This window comes from Protobothrops mucrosquamatus, unplaced genomic scaffold (genome assembly GCF_001527695.2).
Source record: "Protobothrops mucrosquamatus isolate PMUCROS unplaced genomic scaffold, P.Mucros_1.0 scaffold2131, whole genome shotgun sequence".
Lineage (NCBI taxonomy): Eukaryota > Metazoa > Chordata > Lepidosauria > Squamata > Viperidae > Protobothrops > Protobothrops mucrosquamatus.
In genome coordinates, this window is record NW_015388231.1 from 120285 (window position 1) to 138192 (window position 17908).

Genomic DNA, 17908 nt, shown 5'->3' on the forward strand with positions numbered 1-17908 from the left:
TCCTTGAGTTTTGTGCGCGGTTCCCTCTCGGAAGGGGGGGAGATCAAAGCAGCAGCACGGGAGGCGCGAAACAACTGAAGTTGCCTCTCGAAGTCGTACTTTCCGTTTTCCTCATGGAAAGAGGACTCTCGACTAACTCCCGCCTTCCGCCGCCAAGGCGAACGGAGGAGCGGGACTGTGCGCATGCTCCTTCCTGGGGAGGCGGACGCCCGGCCTTTGTTTGTCACGTGGCCCGGAGAAGGCCCTGCGCTCAGGTGCGGTGGGAGGCGGAGGCTGGTGTCGCCGGCTGCAATGCACTCCGCCCCGCCTTGGAGGAGGTGCCTTTTTTTTTTCTTTTTCTTTTTTTTTTTGCCGGTAGGAGATGCAGTTACCCCGCCAGCTCCTTTTTAAGCAGGGCTACCGTTGCTGGGTAAGGAGACCTGCGGCCTAGCTCAAACTGGGTAAGTCGTCGTTGGCCGGCCTCAGCTCCGGGGCAGGGCGGCGACCGGTCTACGGGGGCCTAAAGCTCCAGGACGGAGGTTTGGCTAGGCTGGTTTGTTGGCATAAACCAGGGGTAGGCAACCTCGGCTCTTTTATGACTCATGGACTTCAACTCCCAGAATTCCTGAGCCAGCATAGCTGGCTCAGGAATTCTGGGAGTTGAAGTCCATGAGTCATAAAAGAGCCGAGGTTGCCTACCCTTGGCATAAACAATGCCCGGGGAGCGGCCTGCTACTACTCGGTGGCGTTTGACTTCGGAGTAGATTAGTAGAGATGCCGCTGCTACTCGGTGGCGTTTGACTTCGGAGTAGATTACTAGAGATGCCGGAGAGCGGTTTTTTTTTTCCGGAGTGGCAGTAGCGATGCTGACTTTGTCAGTGTCGACTGACTTGAGCTGCAACTGCTGGGAGATGGGGCCCCTTCTGTTGGGGCGGGAAACGAGCAGAGGTAATGATGATGATTACCCTCCCGGCAAGTCCCGTCGCAGGAAAAGGGAGCTCCGACGATGTCGCCGACCCAGAGCTGTGTGTATCTTGCGGGGCCAGGGGCAAAGAGTGTGGTTTTGGATAAGGGAATGCATAGGCACGTAACGCTATTGAAACATCTGAGGAGACCGGCTGCGGAGAACAATGAGATGCCCCCCTAAGATCCTCAGAAATAACAAAAGAGATAAGACTTCTAATTGACGTGCCCGATTCAATTGATATTAGCGCATGAGCACCGTAAATAAAACGAGGACATGGATCGTGAAAGATAGTGGAATTTACACAGGGTATAAAATATATTGCGCTTTCTGTTCGTAAAATATTGGATATGTGCCTTAAAATACTCTACTGCATATTGTACTTTTGAGAGCAATATTTTGAAAGAGCTTCAGTGAAATAAACCATATCACTTGGATTATCGGGGAAATAGGCAAAATAGAAATAACAGACCAGGAGAGAATGGCATAATGAATCTTCAAAAGGGCTTGCTCCAAAGAGCATTTGTTTCAAGAGTTGGGAAATCATCACAGCATCTCTGTTTTTTCTGAATTGAACTGAAAGACAATGACAGGGTTTACAAATTGTGCTAGGCCATGATATAGTTTGCTTGGTTTTAATTTAGTGCATTCCATGAAGCCAATTATGGTGTTTTTAGCACATTTTTACTTTGCACGATATGAATAAATTCTATTGTTAGATGGTAGAAGCAACTAAGTGATGTATAATTGAAGAGTTTATTTTAAAAAATGCTGGGTTGTGACTTACACTGTACACCAAATTGTAGTTTTTTAAATCATGGTTTAGTTCATAACCAGGGTGTAGTTAGCGCGCTCTCTCTCTCTCTCTCACACACACACACACACACACACATTACAGATAGTCCTGAACTTACAATCATTCATTTAGTAACTGTTCAAAGTTACAACAGCACTGAAAAATGTGACTTGTGTCAGTTTTTCACACAAATGTTGCAGTATCTCTGCGATCATGTGATCAAACTTCAGATGCTTGGCAACTGGCATGTATTTATGACAGTTGCAGAGTCCCAGGATCCCTTTTGCGACTTCAGACAAGCAAAGTCAATGGGGAAGCCAAGAGTCACTTAACAGTTGTGTTACTAATTTAACAATTGCAATGATTTGCTTAACAACTGTGGCAAGAAAGATAAAATGGGGCAAAATTTATTTAACAACTGTCTTGCTTTTGAACTCAATTGTTCTCATAAGTGAAGGACTACCTCTATAGCATAGCATAATGTATGTATCAACGTTAAGAGAATATACTTATTTTTACCATTGGTCGTCTTTAAAATAACTTTTGTTAAGAAAAAATAATAATTAGTGAGGTGACAACATGAAGCGGTATGCAGAGTAATCCAATATATGAAGGGGTGGGCTCCTGCACTTCAGTAGGGATATAAAAGAGTTATGTACAGATGTTGTAACATGTGACCCTGCGTACCTTCAAAAGTATGGGAATTGTGACAATGAAAAGAGAGATTTGGGGCCTTTATAGCAAATATATGTGTCTTAAGTTATGGTTATATTATTTATACACTGTTAGAAAATTAGAACAAAAATTTATGAATTCTTTCCTTAAAACTGTTCTTCATTATCAATCAAGTAACAAGTTAAACATGATTTAATTATTTTTCTAGATTAAAATATGCTGTGATTACAGGGATTATTTACATTTTTAAAAACATATTCATATTGGAATTGTATTTTATTTCAAATAACATCCCAATTCTTTTTTTTTTCCAAAATCCTGCACTTGCTTTCCGGGGAACAAATTTATTATGCATGGAACTTGCTTCTGACTATAAACAGTAAAGTTGAATAACCTGGACTACTTACATTATTTGTGAACAGTAATCCCAGAAAATAATAATAACAATAACAACAACGATGGTAATGATAATAATAAAGTTGGAAGGGACCTTGGAGGTCATCTAGTCCAACCCCCTGCTCAGGCAGGAAACCCTACCATTTCAGACAAATGGCTGTCCAGTCTCTTCTTAAAAACTTCCAGTGTTGGAGCTTTCACAGCTTCTGGAAGCAGGTTGTTCCACTGGTTAATTGTTCTAACTGTCAGGAAATTTCTCCATAGTTCTAGGTTGCTTCTCTCCTTGGTTAGTTTCCATCCATTGCTTCTTGTCCTGCCTTCAGGCGCTTTGGAGAATAGCTTGACTCCCTCTTCTTTGTGGCAGCCCCTGAGATATTGGAACACTGCTATCATGTCACCCCTCGTCCTTCTCTTCATAAACTAGACATACCCAATTCCAGCAACCGTTCCTTATATGTTTTAGCCTCCAGTAATTATAATTAATTACATATACAAGATTTATATATGTATTAAGCCATGATAGTTTGTTGATTCACATAATATTTTATTGGCTCAAATGCTAATGCTAACTTTTGTTGGTTCACATAATAATGCTAACTATGAAGCAGGGTGTACAGTCTCAATTCATGGGATTGGGCAAAACATTGAGAGCTGCATCTCCCCAGTTAAGTTTACTTATCCCATTGGGTTCAGCAAGAAAGAGAGGTCGGGATCCTGTCTATTAACCAGTGCCATCTGGTAGACCCCATGAAGAGAACCTTTTCTGTTGTAGCACCTGCCCTTTAAAGCATCATTTCCTCCCCCTCCCAATAACCATTAGATTGGCCCCAATTCTGCCTTCAAGACATGGTTTATTACCTAGCTTGGGGATCCTGATGCATGGCGATGCCTGTGCAATAACTGGGTTCCGTAGGGTCAGATTATCTGGGGGACTCCCTTTTCCTAACTACAACTACCTGTCCAAATAGATAATGGTGGCATGTTCCTAGTCCCTTCCCTTAAACACCGTCACCTTATGGGTGCTAGGATGCATGCCTTTTCCGTGGCAACCCCCTACCCTATGTAATACAAGTAGTCCTTGACTTGCAACAGTTCATTTAGTGACTGTTGAAAGTTACGACGGCACTGAAAAAAGTGATGTGACCATTTTTCACATTTATGACCATTGCAGCATCCCTGTGGTCATGTGATTTACATTCAGATGCATGAAAACTGGTTCATATTTATGACGGATGCAGTGTCCCGGGGTCATGTGACCATCTTTTGCAAACTTCTGACAAGGTGTAGTTGTCTTGGCTACACTGTGACATTTATTATCATTTATCTATGTAGAACAGAGGTGTGAAACTCGCAATGTCATGTGACGTGTCACGGTGTTTTGTGACTGTTTTTCCATTGCTAGCAATGGGGTGGGCGTGGTTTTGGCATGACACATCCAGCCCGTGGGCCGGCAGTTTGACACCCCTGATTTAGAATAACAAAACTCAGTTAACAACTTCTTGCTTAGCAACAGAAGTTTTGGCTCAATTCTAGTCATAGGTCGAGGACAACCTTATTCTTCAACCTGACATTCAACAGGCCTCCTAGCCTTCTGAAAAGCACTTAAGACTTGTCTTTTCCCCTAAGCTCCAGGATAGGATGAAGTGACTGCACGTCAGAAGCTTAATTTGGTGCCCAGTTTTGGTTTTTAATGTTTGTGGTATTAATAGTTTATGTGGTATTAATGGTTTTAATAAGTAATACTTCAATGTTTTATTATCCATATTGTTTTAATTCTTAATATATTCATTTTATTTCTTTATAACATTTATATAGCTGCACAGAGTTTGGCACAAGGTGGGCAGGTAGATAAATATTGTAAATAAATAAAATATAAGTTTGATTTGTTGTTGGTGGATTTGTTTTTACCTGGGCTGCTGATTATATGTGTATGGTGTTTTTTTACACTTATTTTAATAGTGTTTCTAATTGTTCTTAGGTAACCTAGAGTCGTGAAATTGAGATAAATAAAGCCAAAATCAAGAGAATGGAGTTAATCAAGTAAACTGGAGGTTTAATTAACCATAGCCAAATGTACATCAAACCCAACTACTCTGTTTAATATGATGACTCCTACGTGATTTGTACGATGAAGTGGTTAAGGAGCTGGACTTGAACCAATCACATCTTGATTTGGGTCCCAGCTTGATCATAAGAGTTATTTAGCTGAGTTTGAGCTAGTCACTCTGTCTCATCCTAATCTAGTTCATATGGTTGTTGCTGGATGTATAAAATTAGAGGTATGATGGGATATCAGGATAATGTGGAACTGAATTATTACAAAAATATATATCTCAGGCTTGTGGAAGTAGGAAGCATGAGAAAGAAACTTAAAACAATTCTGTGTTGATTTAGGTTAGGAATAAGTTGAGATAAAAAGAAACTTCAACAGGTTTTTGTTACAATAAATAACCTTGACCACATTAAACTTGTTCATTTTAAAAGGGCTGATAATGGAAGATCCTCCATGTATTAGCCTTGAACTGTCAAATAAAAATTAGAATATATATTTATGTGGTTAGGATTGCAGCAAATTATTTTCACATAATTATGCTTTTTATGCTATTTATTATGCTATTATAAATTTTAATGAAAACCGTCCATTTTAATCAATTCTAGAATTAATTTTTAAATATAACTTAAAGGCCACAAAAGTATCTGTTAGGTTGGATCCAGTCACCTAAATCACTACCAATTCTAGGATTTATTATTTATATAGTTTTGTTTTGTAGATGGATAAATGAAATCTTGCACCTGAATCTGAGATAAAGAAGATCAAGGTCAGTAGTAAGATACACCATATATATAGAGATATCTTAAAGAAAGCTTAATGGCACCTCTCTTTTTAGTATATTTACTAGGTAGCCCAGAATGAATACTGTTCTTATCTTTTCTACACACACACACACACACACACACACACACACACACACACACACAAGCTGCCCATATAGCAACTGTTAAATATAAAATGAGACAAAAATCTGAATGAATGTGTTTAATCTGAGCTGCATTGCATTGAAAGTATTGAGTAAATGCTGGATAGTTAGGGAAACTTGTATTAACAATTATTTTTCTTTATGACAGCCCTTTACAGTGAATATCTGTAAGCCCCGCCCATCCATGCAGCTTACTCAGAGTAAATATTAATGGGTAGAAGAGATGCAGAGTAGTCACTGGCATAGTCCCAATGTTGCTTAGTCATAACATAAACCACTTCTAGGGATGTGCAGAAAAATAGCCTGAAATTTGGCCTGAAGATTGAGTGAAAGAGAAAAGAAGCTTCCATCTTCCTAAACAGCTGTTAGGATAAACTTGGCCTGGAGAGAAAATAATTTTGCCTTTGTAAATGTGGGAAAGCTGAGAGAGAGGTTAGAGACATTACCATGTAACCTGGGCAGTGGGACAGTATCATACAGACAGGGAGAAGAGAAGTTATGGAGGTGGGATTTCCCTCATGGATTGCATATCTGAGGAAATTCTAAAGGTGACCCCAAATTTCTCTGCAAAATGGGGAGGGTGATCTTAAAATGGGGAGGGTGATTGCTTTTTTACATTTACATTACATTTACATTTACATTATTGAAAATATGAAAGTCTCTCTCTCTCTCTCTCTCTCTCTCTCTCTCTCTCTCTCTCATACACACACACACACACACACACACACACACACTACCACCACCACCACCACCATCAACAACAACAATCCTCTGCTACATAATAAAGTATGGGTATTCATTTCTTAGATTCTGTTCATTTTTATTTGGTGGGGGGGGGGGAAACAAAAAGTATTGGCAGCATTGGGTCCAGTGATTAAAGAGCCAGGCTAGAAAGTTTTAGTCTTGCCTTAGACATGGAAACCAGCTGGATGATTTTGGGTTAGTCACTCTTTCTCAGCCCAATTCATCTCATAGGATTATTGTTGTGGGAAAAATAGGAAAAGGAAGGTGTTAGGTATGTTCGCTGTTTTGAGTTATTTATAAAAATAATGAAGATGGGAGTAAATGAACACCCTTCCTGCAGAAAATGAAACATTACAGGTTTGGACACGGAGAAGACTGCCTTGGTAAATCCATTTAGAGTGCAGCTTTCTTCCACTCCCTAATTTTTCCAAGAGCAGATTTTGTTTCATTATCAATGGTTAGTCAAATTATTTTGTTGTATTGCCTTCCTAAGAAATTGGAGAAGAAAGTGACTATTTTAATTTCTGGCAGCTACATGGATATTTCTACATACTTTTGATAAAAGAATATAGAAACAGTTTGATATTTCCTTCTTTAGAATGTTGGTTCCCCCCCCCCCTCTTTATTCATGTAGCCCAGTGTTTCCTATTGGTCTCCTTTCCAAGCAGTAATCAGATCTCACTCTAATTTAACTGGGTGCTGTCATCTGCTGAGAGACATAATGTTGAATGTTATTAAATGACAAGTAATCCCTTGAGTTGATAGAAATATTTATGTTGTATAACAATTAATTAGATTATTGGAGCCTGATTAATTTTGTGAATGTGTAAACATAGTGGCAGTGGTGCAGAACTGAGTATAATTATAGCTCTGGAATGATTGTAAGAGAGCAGTGATAAATTATATTTCTGATTAAAGTTTTCCTTCCATGGCTAATAAACAACCACACTTTTTAAAGACAAATCACTAAGATGGAATTGAGAACAGTAAGACTGAGTGAGTCTCTAACAATATACTTCATTTCCAACAGGGAAGGTGGAGGAGAGAGGGTTTTTTTCCTATTATCTGTGTGGCGTTGTACTCAGTAATATTGTCCATTTATTATGTGCAGGATTGTAACAGTAATGTGTTGTACCCTTTATGAATTAGGTTGTACTGAATTTGATCTTGAACTGAGAAAAATCTAGGAAAGCAGTCACTCTATAACAGCCTTTCTCATCTGGCACGCCCTCAGGATGTATATGAGCTTAAATACTTACAATTCCCAATTGTAAGGGAGTTGGGGTGTAATCAATGTTTCAGGAGGGTGACAAGATTGCAATATTTGTCTATTAATTTAAAATATCTTTCAAATTAATTATATAGTAATGAAAGATGCTTGGAAAAGATTTAGTTTTTGAGCATGTTCCTGTCAAATTTCTCTGTTTGAAACATTTATAAGGATACCTTTCTTGAGAAGAGAGGGTCACCTCTTTGGGCATTTGTTGATGTATTCCATATATGATGCATTTGCGTGAGTAGTTTTGCTAGTTTAGTGAACTTTTTCAAGGGAAATGTATAAACTGCCATTCTGTCTTAGCAGCTGTGAGAACACTCTAGAATGAGCATACTATTTTGATACTGCTCTTAGTAAATGGAGCACTAATATGCATAAATAATAGTAATACTCTTTATCACTGCATCTCATGTGTAGCAAGATATTTTGGCACCAGAAACGAAAAGGGAGGCATTGCTAAGAGCTGAAACAAAATCTGTTCTTTCCTCAGTCCAGCCTCAGCCCCACCTAGAATATATTGTCATGTAACCTGGTGATTTGGCTTACTGACATATGCTTTTTATAGACTGCTTCCATTATAATTTTGGCCAGCTGTATATTTTGAAACTTGGTTTTTCTGTTACACTTTTAGTACTCATCCTGCTTTTCTTCTGTTCCTACCATTACCTAAAAAATGGACTCTTAAGAAAATGTATCTGTTTTAAATAGAATAAATTCAGATTTATATTTCCTGAGCATAGAATTTGGATTTGGAATGTAAACTCAAAACAGACAGAGCATTCTAAGATAACTATAATCATTTAGTGCTGTTATTAGGTAGCTTATAGTTTTTTGATGTTAAATTTCATTCAGATCCTATTAAGTATGTTCATTTCTACCGGGTTCATATGTTTCAGCAAGCCTTTTCACTGGTGGGCTTATTTGTTTTTTTGGTATTTCCTAGGAATTACAGTGAAGAACTACAAGAAACTGAGGCATCATGGCAGAAGATAGTGAATGGATGAAATTACCCATTGATCAGAAATGTGAACACAAGGTAAGATTGCCTTGTTTCAGGAACTGGCACTTCCCTACTTACTGAGTGATACATTGTTTTGAGTTTAAGGAAAGGACAAACGTTAGAATCATATTTTGAAAATCTTTCCCTGCACTAGTTTAACTCAAATGCATTTGATCAAATTTGAAAATGTTTCCACTGGACCAACAGATAGTCCTCGACTTACAACAGTTTGTTTAAGCGACTGTTCAAAGTTACAACAGCACTGAAAAAAGTGACTTATGACCATTTTTCACACTTAAAATCATTGCAGCACATGATTTATATTCAAGTCCTTGACAACTGGTTCATAATTATGAGGGTTCCAACGTCCGGGGGTCACATGATCAGTTTTTACGGTCTTCTAACAAGCAGAGTCAATGGGGAAGCCAGATTCACTGAACAACCGTGTTACTAACTTAACAACTGCAGTGGTTCGCTTAACAAATGCTGCAATAAAGGTCATAAAATGGGGCAAATCTTACTTAACAAATTTCTCACTTAGCAACATAAATTTTGGGCTTAATTATGGTTGTAAGTCGAGGACTACCTGTATTTGTCTTGGCTACACTGTGGCATTAATTATCATTTATCTATTTAGAGTAACTAAACAATAGAAATTTTTGGGAACAGACTTTCTTATAAATATGCCTTCATCTGAGGTCAAGCTAGGGCAGTGATGGCGAACCTTTTAGAGACCGAGTGCCCAAACCACAACCCCAAACCCACTTATTTATCAAAGTGCCAGGACCACATCAGCGTGGTGCCCTCAGGGGGGGGGTGGGGGCGTGGCTCACTGGGTGGGTGTGGCCCACTGGGTGGGCATGGCTGCGATTGTCACAGGCTGGGTGAGCATGGCTGGGGTGGGCAGGGCCCCCTCGATTTTGCTCATGGGGGGGATACCTGTGGGGGCCAGGCAGGGTTGGGAGAGATCCAGGGAGTCTCTGACAGGTGGGGCAGTGGGCAGGAGGCCCAGCATAGATGGGGGGAGGCACGCAATCCTAGCTGGGACTGGGGGGCCATGGCGCCGATGGGGATCGGCTTTCCCTGCTCAGGGTGGCCTTTGGCTTGCTGGATGTGGGCGTGCTCTACCACCTCTACTCGAGCTTGGTAGCTGGCTGCTTCGCCTCCTTTGTGCTGGGTAGGGCTGCTGCTCTAGGCGGCGGCCTAATGGACCTGCACAAGCCGCTGGCAGCAGCGGCGCGGGTGCCCATAGAGAGGGCTCTGAGTGCCACCTCTGGCACGTGTGCCATAGGTTCGCCACCACTGAGCTAGGGTTTAAGAAAATTGCATTTCTGCCCTGTCACCCAGTAATTTGGTAATCAGAGCAAATGTTAAATGGTGGTCTGACTATATTTTTATATCTCTTAATGTTTATACAAAAATAAGACTCCATTGTTCAGCTCTTGCTTCAGAGCAGTTGTCCTTTTCTAAAGTTTTCTGGACTCATTGTTTTTTTCCCATAGCTGATATAATTCAAAATCATTAGTTTATCCAATTAAGGTTCTTTGAGTTCATATTTTTGCTGTCTGTTGTGGCCCAGAGTTCTCACATCATATCCTCTAATGCAGGGCTTTTCAACCTTTTCACAGATTGTACCACTTTTAGCACAGGACAATATTTGAGTACCACCAGTGTGTAGCAAGGTGTCAAAAACTTGATGACTGAAAAAAAAGGGGGGGATTTTGGGTTTTACTGATTAGATACATTTGTTGTTATAGAAATGGCTAGTTTATAATATTATGGAAAAGTAAAAAGTTGAGGTTCAATGTTAATGCTTCCTTCTACTGCAACAGTGATTTAGTTTATATGTGAACCTGGATCTGGCTTACTTAATCAGCGTGTGGGAAAGAAAAGAAAGCATCAGACAGACTACATGCTTGTTCATTGTGTCAGTTTATAAAACTGAAGCCATTTTCTCAAAATGTAATAGTTGGCTGGCATAATGATTAAAATAATACATTTAACAGGTCCTAATTTTTTTTCCTCTAGGAAACGTTTTGTTTTTTTTGCAAGCTTCCACAAAGCCCCAAACTCTTTATTTCATTTTTCATTCTGGTGGTATCTGTGTTAGGCAACAGTTTGAGATTAAATCATTGCTTCCTCCAATTCCACATTTTCATTTTAGATCAACTTTCAAACTATTTCTAAAATATTTTCTCTTTATGCTGGACTTTGCTCTCATTATACATAAACATTTTCAACAAATTACCTTACAATGAGGCCATGGTGATAGTTCCTTCTATTTCTAAAATTAGAAGTTTAGCAATGATTGGGACTGGCTCCAGTGCTTCTCCCCTATTTGGGGATGAAAAAGAAAGGTTGGATATTGTTGTATGGTCATGCTGATTGTAACAATAGTCCAAGATTTATTCTGTGAGAGCCCACTCAAAAGTTGCTTGATTTCAGTTTTATAACATGCCATTTTCATCTTGGATAATTAACAGAAAACATATTGATATTAGGGCTCATATTTTAAGGGAATCCGATGACTGATTTACCCAGTTTTGCAATAAGAGATATATGAAGTTATGTAGATGCTTACACAAAATATATTTGTATCATTTTCTCCCTTTTTTCTGTGATTTCACATTTTTTACATAGATAATTCCTACAATTATTGTCATGGTTCCGACAGAGATGAATAAAGCAGAACTCCAAGGCTTGCAAAGTCCTCAAAGAACATGTTTATTAGTTACAAAGTATCGACATGTCAAAAGTGAAACCAAGTCTGGAGACACACATAAACAATTTCCGAATACAAAAAGTTAAAAATCCCATCCCTAAAACTATGCAAGCAACTATATTCGCCAATACATCTTCTTGGCGGGCTGCAGTCTCAGGAGCAGCCGATGACCTTGGTTCCCATGGGACAAACGATTATTTTGACTAGCGAAGCACCTTGCAACCCCCCCTCCCTCCATTCTATGTGGCAACCGAAAATGAATAGGAAAAATGGCTGCAGCCATGCTCATTTGTAGAGTTGACAATTATCTTCATATCTTCAGTTTAATAATCTAAATTAAATTTAAAAAATAAAAGAAATAAAAATAGTAATTCAAAATAATAAATAAAGAGAAAACAAAAACAAGAAAAAAACATCAAAGGGCAGACTCAATGGACCGCTAAATCTTTTTCTGCCATCAGTTTTCTATGTTTCTAAATTAAGTTGAAATGACTTAACTTATGCTGCTAATGTTGCTAATTTTTCTTTAAAGTATGATATGTCTTAATGTTTTTTTTAAGTTTGCTATAATCATATTTATTTAGGGCATGTCATATGTTATTTTTTAAAAAATATTCAAATAGTTTACAAATATCAGACAGTGTTTATTGGAAAGGAGAATTATTTAAAAAAATTGAGAGCATCTATTCTCCCTGCTCCTCTCTTTTCCTCTTCACTGTATCTTTCCTTATCTCTGCACCTCTCACACAGCAATTAGCAACAGAAGTCCAAGTATGATGGCAGCACTTTGGAGGCATGGCAAGAATGATGTGGAGGTCTGAAGAGGGGGAATAAAGCATATTGCTAAATTTGTGAGGAAAACCTCAGTTTGTGTTATTTTCAAGATTATTAATACCTTTGTATATGATGGTTCAGATGAGATAGAAATTTCCTCACTGATTTGTACGACTGTATTGTGCTGTAAATGCCAATCATGACTAAAGCAGTTTCAGAACTCCTCAAATGTATTGTTGGGATTTTAGATAGTACATCTGATAAATGCTGCAGAATTTTAGTAGGTATTTGGATACCTATTATTTGAATACTTACAGGGAAAACTACAGTTCTTCAGTATTTGTTGTAATAAAAATATATAGTTGGTCATATAAGAGAATAGCATATAATTCTCTTGGGACATGCAGGGATTTAATTAATTTATTTCCATTTTTTTCTTAGGTATGGAAAGCCAGATTAAATGGATATGAAGAAGCACTGAAACTTTTTGAGAAAATAGAGGATGAAAAGAGCCCTGAATGGTCCAAATACCTTGGACTTATAAAGAAATTTGTGACAGACTCAAATGCAGTAGTTCAGCTAAAAGGATTAGAAGCTGCACTTGCTTATGTTGAAAATGCTCATGTAGCAGGAAAGTAAGTCATTTGTATTTGTACTTTAGAACAACTCTTACTCCTACTGATGAGCTTAAGATCCCAAATTATATTTGCATATTAGCTTTGAACAGTTTCAAACATTATAGGAGGTAGGACAATGCTTTGGACAATTTCGTCAGGGCCCTCAGGCTAAAATTGTACAATGAAATCTATACCATAAATCTTTTTGGAACAGGCCTACAGTACATCATTCATTTAATCCCCAGTTTGGGTTTTGAAATTATTTTATTTAATCAAATAAAAACTGATTACCCCACTGCATGGGTAGCAAATATTGTAGGAGATAACTTATGTTGATAATTAATTATCTGACTCCTAAAATAATCGTATTTGTTCTAGAATAATTTTAGAGTAATTAAATAATCGATACACGTTGTAGTTGCTCTTCACATTATAAAAATATTTTCACTTAACACAATGCATTTATTTAAGCTGTCTGTAAATGTAGCAGAGAAGTGTTCAACATGCATGCCTATGAATCAGGTCTTTTTATGTGTAATTTTTATTAAAGCTTTTAAACTAGAAAATAAAATCTAACAAACTTTAGAATGTAAAGAAAAAGAAATCAAAGAAAAACAAGGGGCAAGGGAAAAAAAGCTGAAGAAAAATTGAAAAGAAAGGGGAAAAAAGTATAAAGTGGCTTCTAATATTCTTCACAGCAGTTAGAAGTGCAAACATATTTTAACCTCTCTTTCCCTAAAATTACATCATATTTACTCTTTTTTTCTATCTATCCCAGGGGTAGGCAACCTTGGCTCTTTTATGACTTGTGGACTTCAACTCCCAGAATTCCTGAGCCAGCATGGCTCAGCATGGAAACCTCTCCATGTCCCCTCAGCATGGTTGGCTCAGGAATTCTGGGAGTTGAAGTCCACGAGTCATAAAAGAGCCAAGGTTGCCTACCCCTGATCTATCCCATCTAATCATTGAAACCAGAAGTTACAAATTTGTTTGTTTTCATTTTTACACAAAAGTCCATAAGAGGCTTCCAATCAAAAATAAATGTACATAATGTCTTTTCTTTAATCAAAGAAGTTAATTTCTCCATTTCAGCAAAATCTCTCAATTTTAACAACCGTTCCTCCATTGCTGGTAGCATCAAACCTTTTCATCTCTGTGCACACAGTAATCTCGCTGCTGTGATCATATATTGAAATAATTTTCCATGGCTTTTTTCTAACTGTTTATCTATTAATCCTAAGTTCTGGTTTCAGTTGAATAATGTGTATGAATGAGGTTGTTAATAAATATCCTTGAATGCAAAAAAAAAAAAAAAAGCTTACATTTCAGGGAAATTTTTCAGATTTTTAGATCTCTTAGGAATATTTCATAAATGCAACAAAACCAGTCTTAACTTATCTTGCAATAAATATAACAATATACTGAAGAATCCTGTGTTTAATGGAAATCAAGTATTGATTGACATTATTGCTATAAGGTGGATGAGAGGGAATCAAATTGTTCATTCTGTTGTCGGCTAATTGTTGTTATTACCCTTTTTCCTTTTTTAAGAACAACAGGTGAGGTGGTATCTGGAGTTGTAAATAAAGTGTTCAATCAGCCTAAAGCTAGAGCAAAGGAACTAGGCATAGATATATGCCTCATGTTTATTGAAATTGAGAAAGGGGAAATGGTACAAGAAGAACTGCTTAAAGGCCTGGACAACAAAAACCCCAAGATTATAGTGGCATGCATAGAGACACTGAGGAAAGCACTAAGGTAAGATTTAATGGAAATTTAATCAGACATTCTAAGAATAAGGGAATTTCTTATGAATAATTAAATTTTCTATTGCTATTTTCCATTTAAGTGGTCATTGGAAAAAAGCTAAATTATATACATGGTTCAAGACTGCTCTCATCACTTCTGAGGCCTTCTAAAACTTCACAAGATGCTCACTGTTCTCAAAATTGTGAGTGCTCTTCTCATGATGCTTTGGAAAACCTCAGAAGCTTTCTGAAGCATCATGAGAATGGTGGACGTGGCCTTTTCATGAGGTTTTAGAAGCCCTCAGAAACCTTTTGAAACATTGTAAGAACAGCATGTGCTATTTGCAGAATAGTGTCAGTGGTCTTTAGAAAAAGGCCTGGTCATAAGATGTCACCCTTTATGATTACATTGCTTAGTGACTAAAGGCGGTATATAAGTCTAATTGCTACAGCTATATTCTGTTTAGAATGTCTAAATATTTGTCAAAGAGTGTATGTAGTAGCATTAAGGTAATAACATAATTTAACTAGCTGCATGTATATATTTCAGTGAATTTGGTTCAAAAATAATCGCCCTGAAGCCAATAATCAAAATATTGCCAAAACTTTTTGAATCTCGAGAAAAAGCTGTTCGAGATGAAGCCAAACTCCTTGCAATTGAGATTTATCGATGGATTAAGGATGCTCTTAGGCCTCCATTACAGAACATAAATTCTCTTCAGGTAAGTTGGGGACATGTTGTGTTCTGATAATCTTAACAGGAAGTGACCAGTAAAGAGAAGGAAATGGATTTTTTTTCTTAAATTTTTTAGATAATTGAAAACTTTGTTTTCGAAAATTATTCCTTTTAGATACAATTCTAGTAGAGGAAATTTTATAACATAGGCATGGGCTCCAAGACCTGAAACGACTGGAATTCTAACAAATCTCATATTGTGTCTTCAAGAGGCTTGGAAAAAATTGTGATGTCTTACCCTAAGACAGGGGTAGCATAGCTGACTCAGGAATTCTGGGAGTTGAAGTCCATGAGTCATAAAAGAGCCGAGGTTGCCTACCCCTGCCCTAAGAGTTAACAGGGGATCATCCAACGTCAAGCTTTAAAAGATGAGTTCTCTCCTGGAACCTCTGCTAATTATTAGCACAGTCCACATGCCTTAATATTGTCAAGGTTGAGAAACACTGTAATTAGCAGATGTCAAAAAGCAGCAAAAAGATTTTGAACTCATATAAAGTAGTAACGTTCTTAGTAGGCCTTCTTTCTGTAGCAGGTTATTTATAATGAATTGTATTCATATAATTGCTCACTTCCTCCACCTTGCATTTATTCTAATTATAACACTTGAGTGGCTAATAACAAGCCTATAATGTAGAGGAGGAAAAAATAGAAAAACAGTTTAAAAATCCAATACAGTAACAATGTGCCCCTTAATCCAGCTCACCATATGTTGGGTCAAGGTAGTCTGTATCCTCAAAAGCCTTCAAAGAGGCTTTTATGCCTCTTTGAAGGCAGGGAATAGTCCAAACATCGGGGGGGAGGGGGGTCAAGATTTTGTTTATGCATCTTTCTGCTATTTTAATTCTTGTAGTTAAAAGAACTGGAAGAAGAATGGGTCAAACTGCCATCGTCTACTCCCAAGCAGTCCAGATTTCTGCGATCCCAGCAAGAAATGAAAGCAAAGTTTGAGCAACAGCAGGCAGCTGGTGGAGATGCAGATGGAGGTAACATTTGATATGGAACTTCAACCTTGAGAGTGTTATTAGGAAAAAGGGAAACTCACCAAACTGACAAAAAAGTTAGATGCATATCAGTATCTAGACAGTATCATTAATTGCACAGAAGTTCTTACATGATTAGTAAAATGTAGTATTGTAGTGTAATTGGCCTGTACGTGGCTGTGTCTGATAGCTGTTTCCATAGGGGGTGATGACGGTGATGAGGATGTTCCACAAGTAGATGCTTATGAACTTTTGGAAGCTGTTGAAATTCTCTCCAAACTTCCTAAGGATTTCTATGACAAAATAGTAAGTAGAAATAAAACAATATGTTCATCTTAATCTCGGTAACTTCCCTTGGTATCAATACTGTGTGCATTAACATATCTTCAAAATAATTTATCTTTTCTGCTACTGAATTTATACGGTGTCATGTCTAAGAGGTACTATTATTAGGAACAATTGCAGTAGATCATTGTGAAAACACAGTGGTATTGTACATGTATTTTTCCTTGTACAAATAAATGACATGTGACTAGAATGTATCACTTCCAATAATGCATATATCAAGGTCTTTAATGGTTTGCCTTGCAGGAGGCCAAAAAGTGGCAAGAAAGAAAAGAAGCTTTGGAAGCAGTAGAAGTGCTGGTTAAAAATCCCAGATTGGAAGCTGGAGATTATGCAGACTTGGTGAAAGCTCTTAAGAAGGCAAGATTCTCTGTATTACTCAAATGGACCTCTCAAATCTAAACACAAGGTCTCAGTATTAGTATAGTTATAAGGAGCTTTTAATCTTTTATTGGTAAATATTGAGTGCTTAATTATGTTTGCTCACAGATTTAAGTGGATAAGAGATCATAATAGCATAGAAATAAAAATAATTGAACAAGTTTTTGAACTCTTTAAATAGGTAGCAAGTCAGCTAGCACTAACTAATTGCCCAGAATCTGTGGTTTCTTGATTTCTAAAATTCTAGCACTTACTATGTAGAATAAAATCCTGAATTTCAGCTCATGAAGCAGAATTTTCTCCTCTATTTGCACACCACACATTTACACACCCCACCAAATGGAGCATATTTTGTGAGTGTATAGGAAACCGGCAGGGGAAAACAATCTCTCTCCCATTCTTTATGCTTGTGAGCTGTCAAATTGGAGAGTAACTCTTAGATAGTTTAATATAAATTTAGGTGAATGGCATGAGGAATTATAATCAAGTTCATCTTTAATTTGGTCAGAATTCATTTTGAAATTTTACACCATTAGATTGTGATGCTCTTTTTTTACAGGTTATTGGAAAGGATACTAATGTGATGTTGGTTGCCTTGGCTGCCAAATCCCTTGCTGGACTAGCCACTGGTCTCAGGAAGAAATTTGGACAATATGCTGGTCATGTGAGTATAATGTGCTCGGTACTTGTTTTTAAATTCTATGTCCATAAAATTAATTGTGGAATAAGGATTTGGCACCAGCCTGATACTGATTTCTACTGAAGGCGTATTAAATCTTCCTTTTATCATATTTCTA

General features: G+C 37.7%; 1 protein-coding gene across 1 annotated transcript in view; it reads left to right on the top strand.

Moving 5' to 3' along the window:
* The first annotated feature begins 359 nt into the window (after positions 1-359).
* Positions 360-17908, top strand: part of CKAP5 (cytoskeleton associated protein 5) — a 66456-nt gene continuing 48907 nt past the window's right edge. Inside the window, exons 1-10 of the mRNA XM_015824124.1 lie at positions 360-440; positions 5582-5629; positions 8752-8844; positions 12746-12939; positions 14473-14679; positions 15220-15391; positions 16256-16388; positions 16588-16691; positions 16977-17090; positions 17671-17775. Of these exons, the coding sequence (XP_015679610.1) occupies positions 8788-8844; positions 12746-12939; positions 14473-14679; positions 15220-15391; positions 16256-16388; positions 16588-16691; positions 16977-17090; positions 17671-17775 (1086 nt within the window). The 5' untranslated portion in view covers positions 360-440; positions 5582-5629; positions 8752-8787. The remainder of the gene's footprint in view (positions 441-5581; positions 5630-8751; positions 8845-12745; positions 12940-14472; positions 14680-15219; positions 15392-16255; positions 16389-16587; positions 16692-16976; positions 17091-17670; positions 17776-17908) is intronic.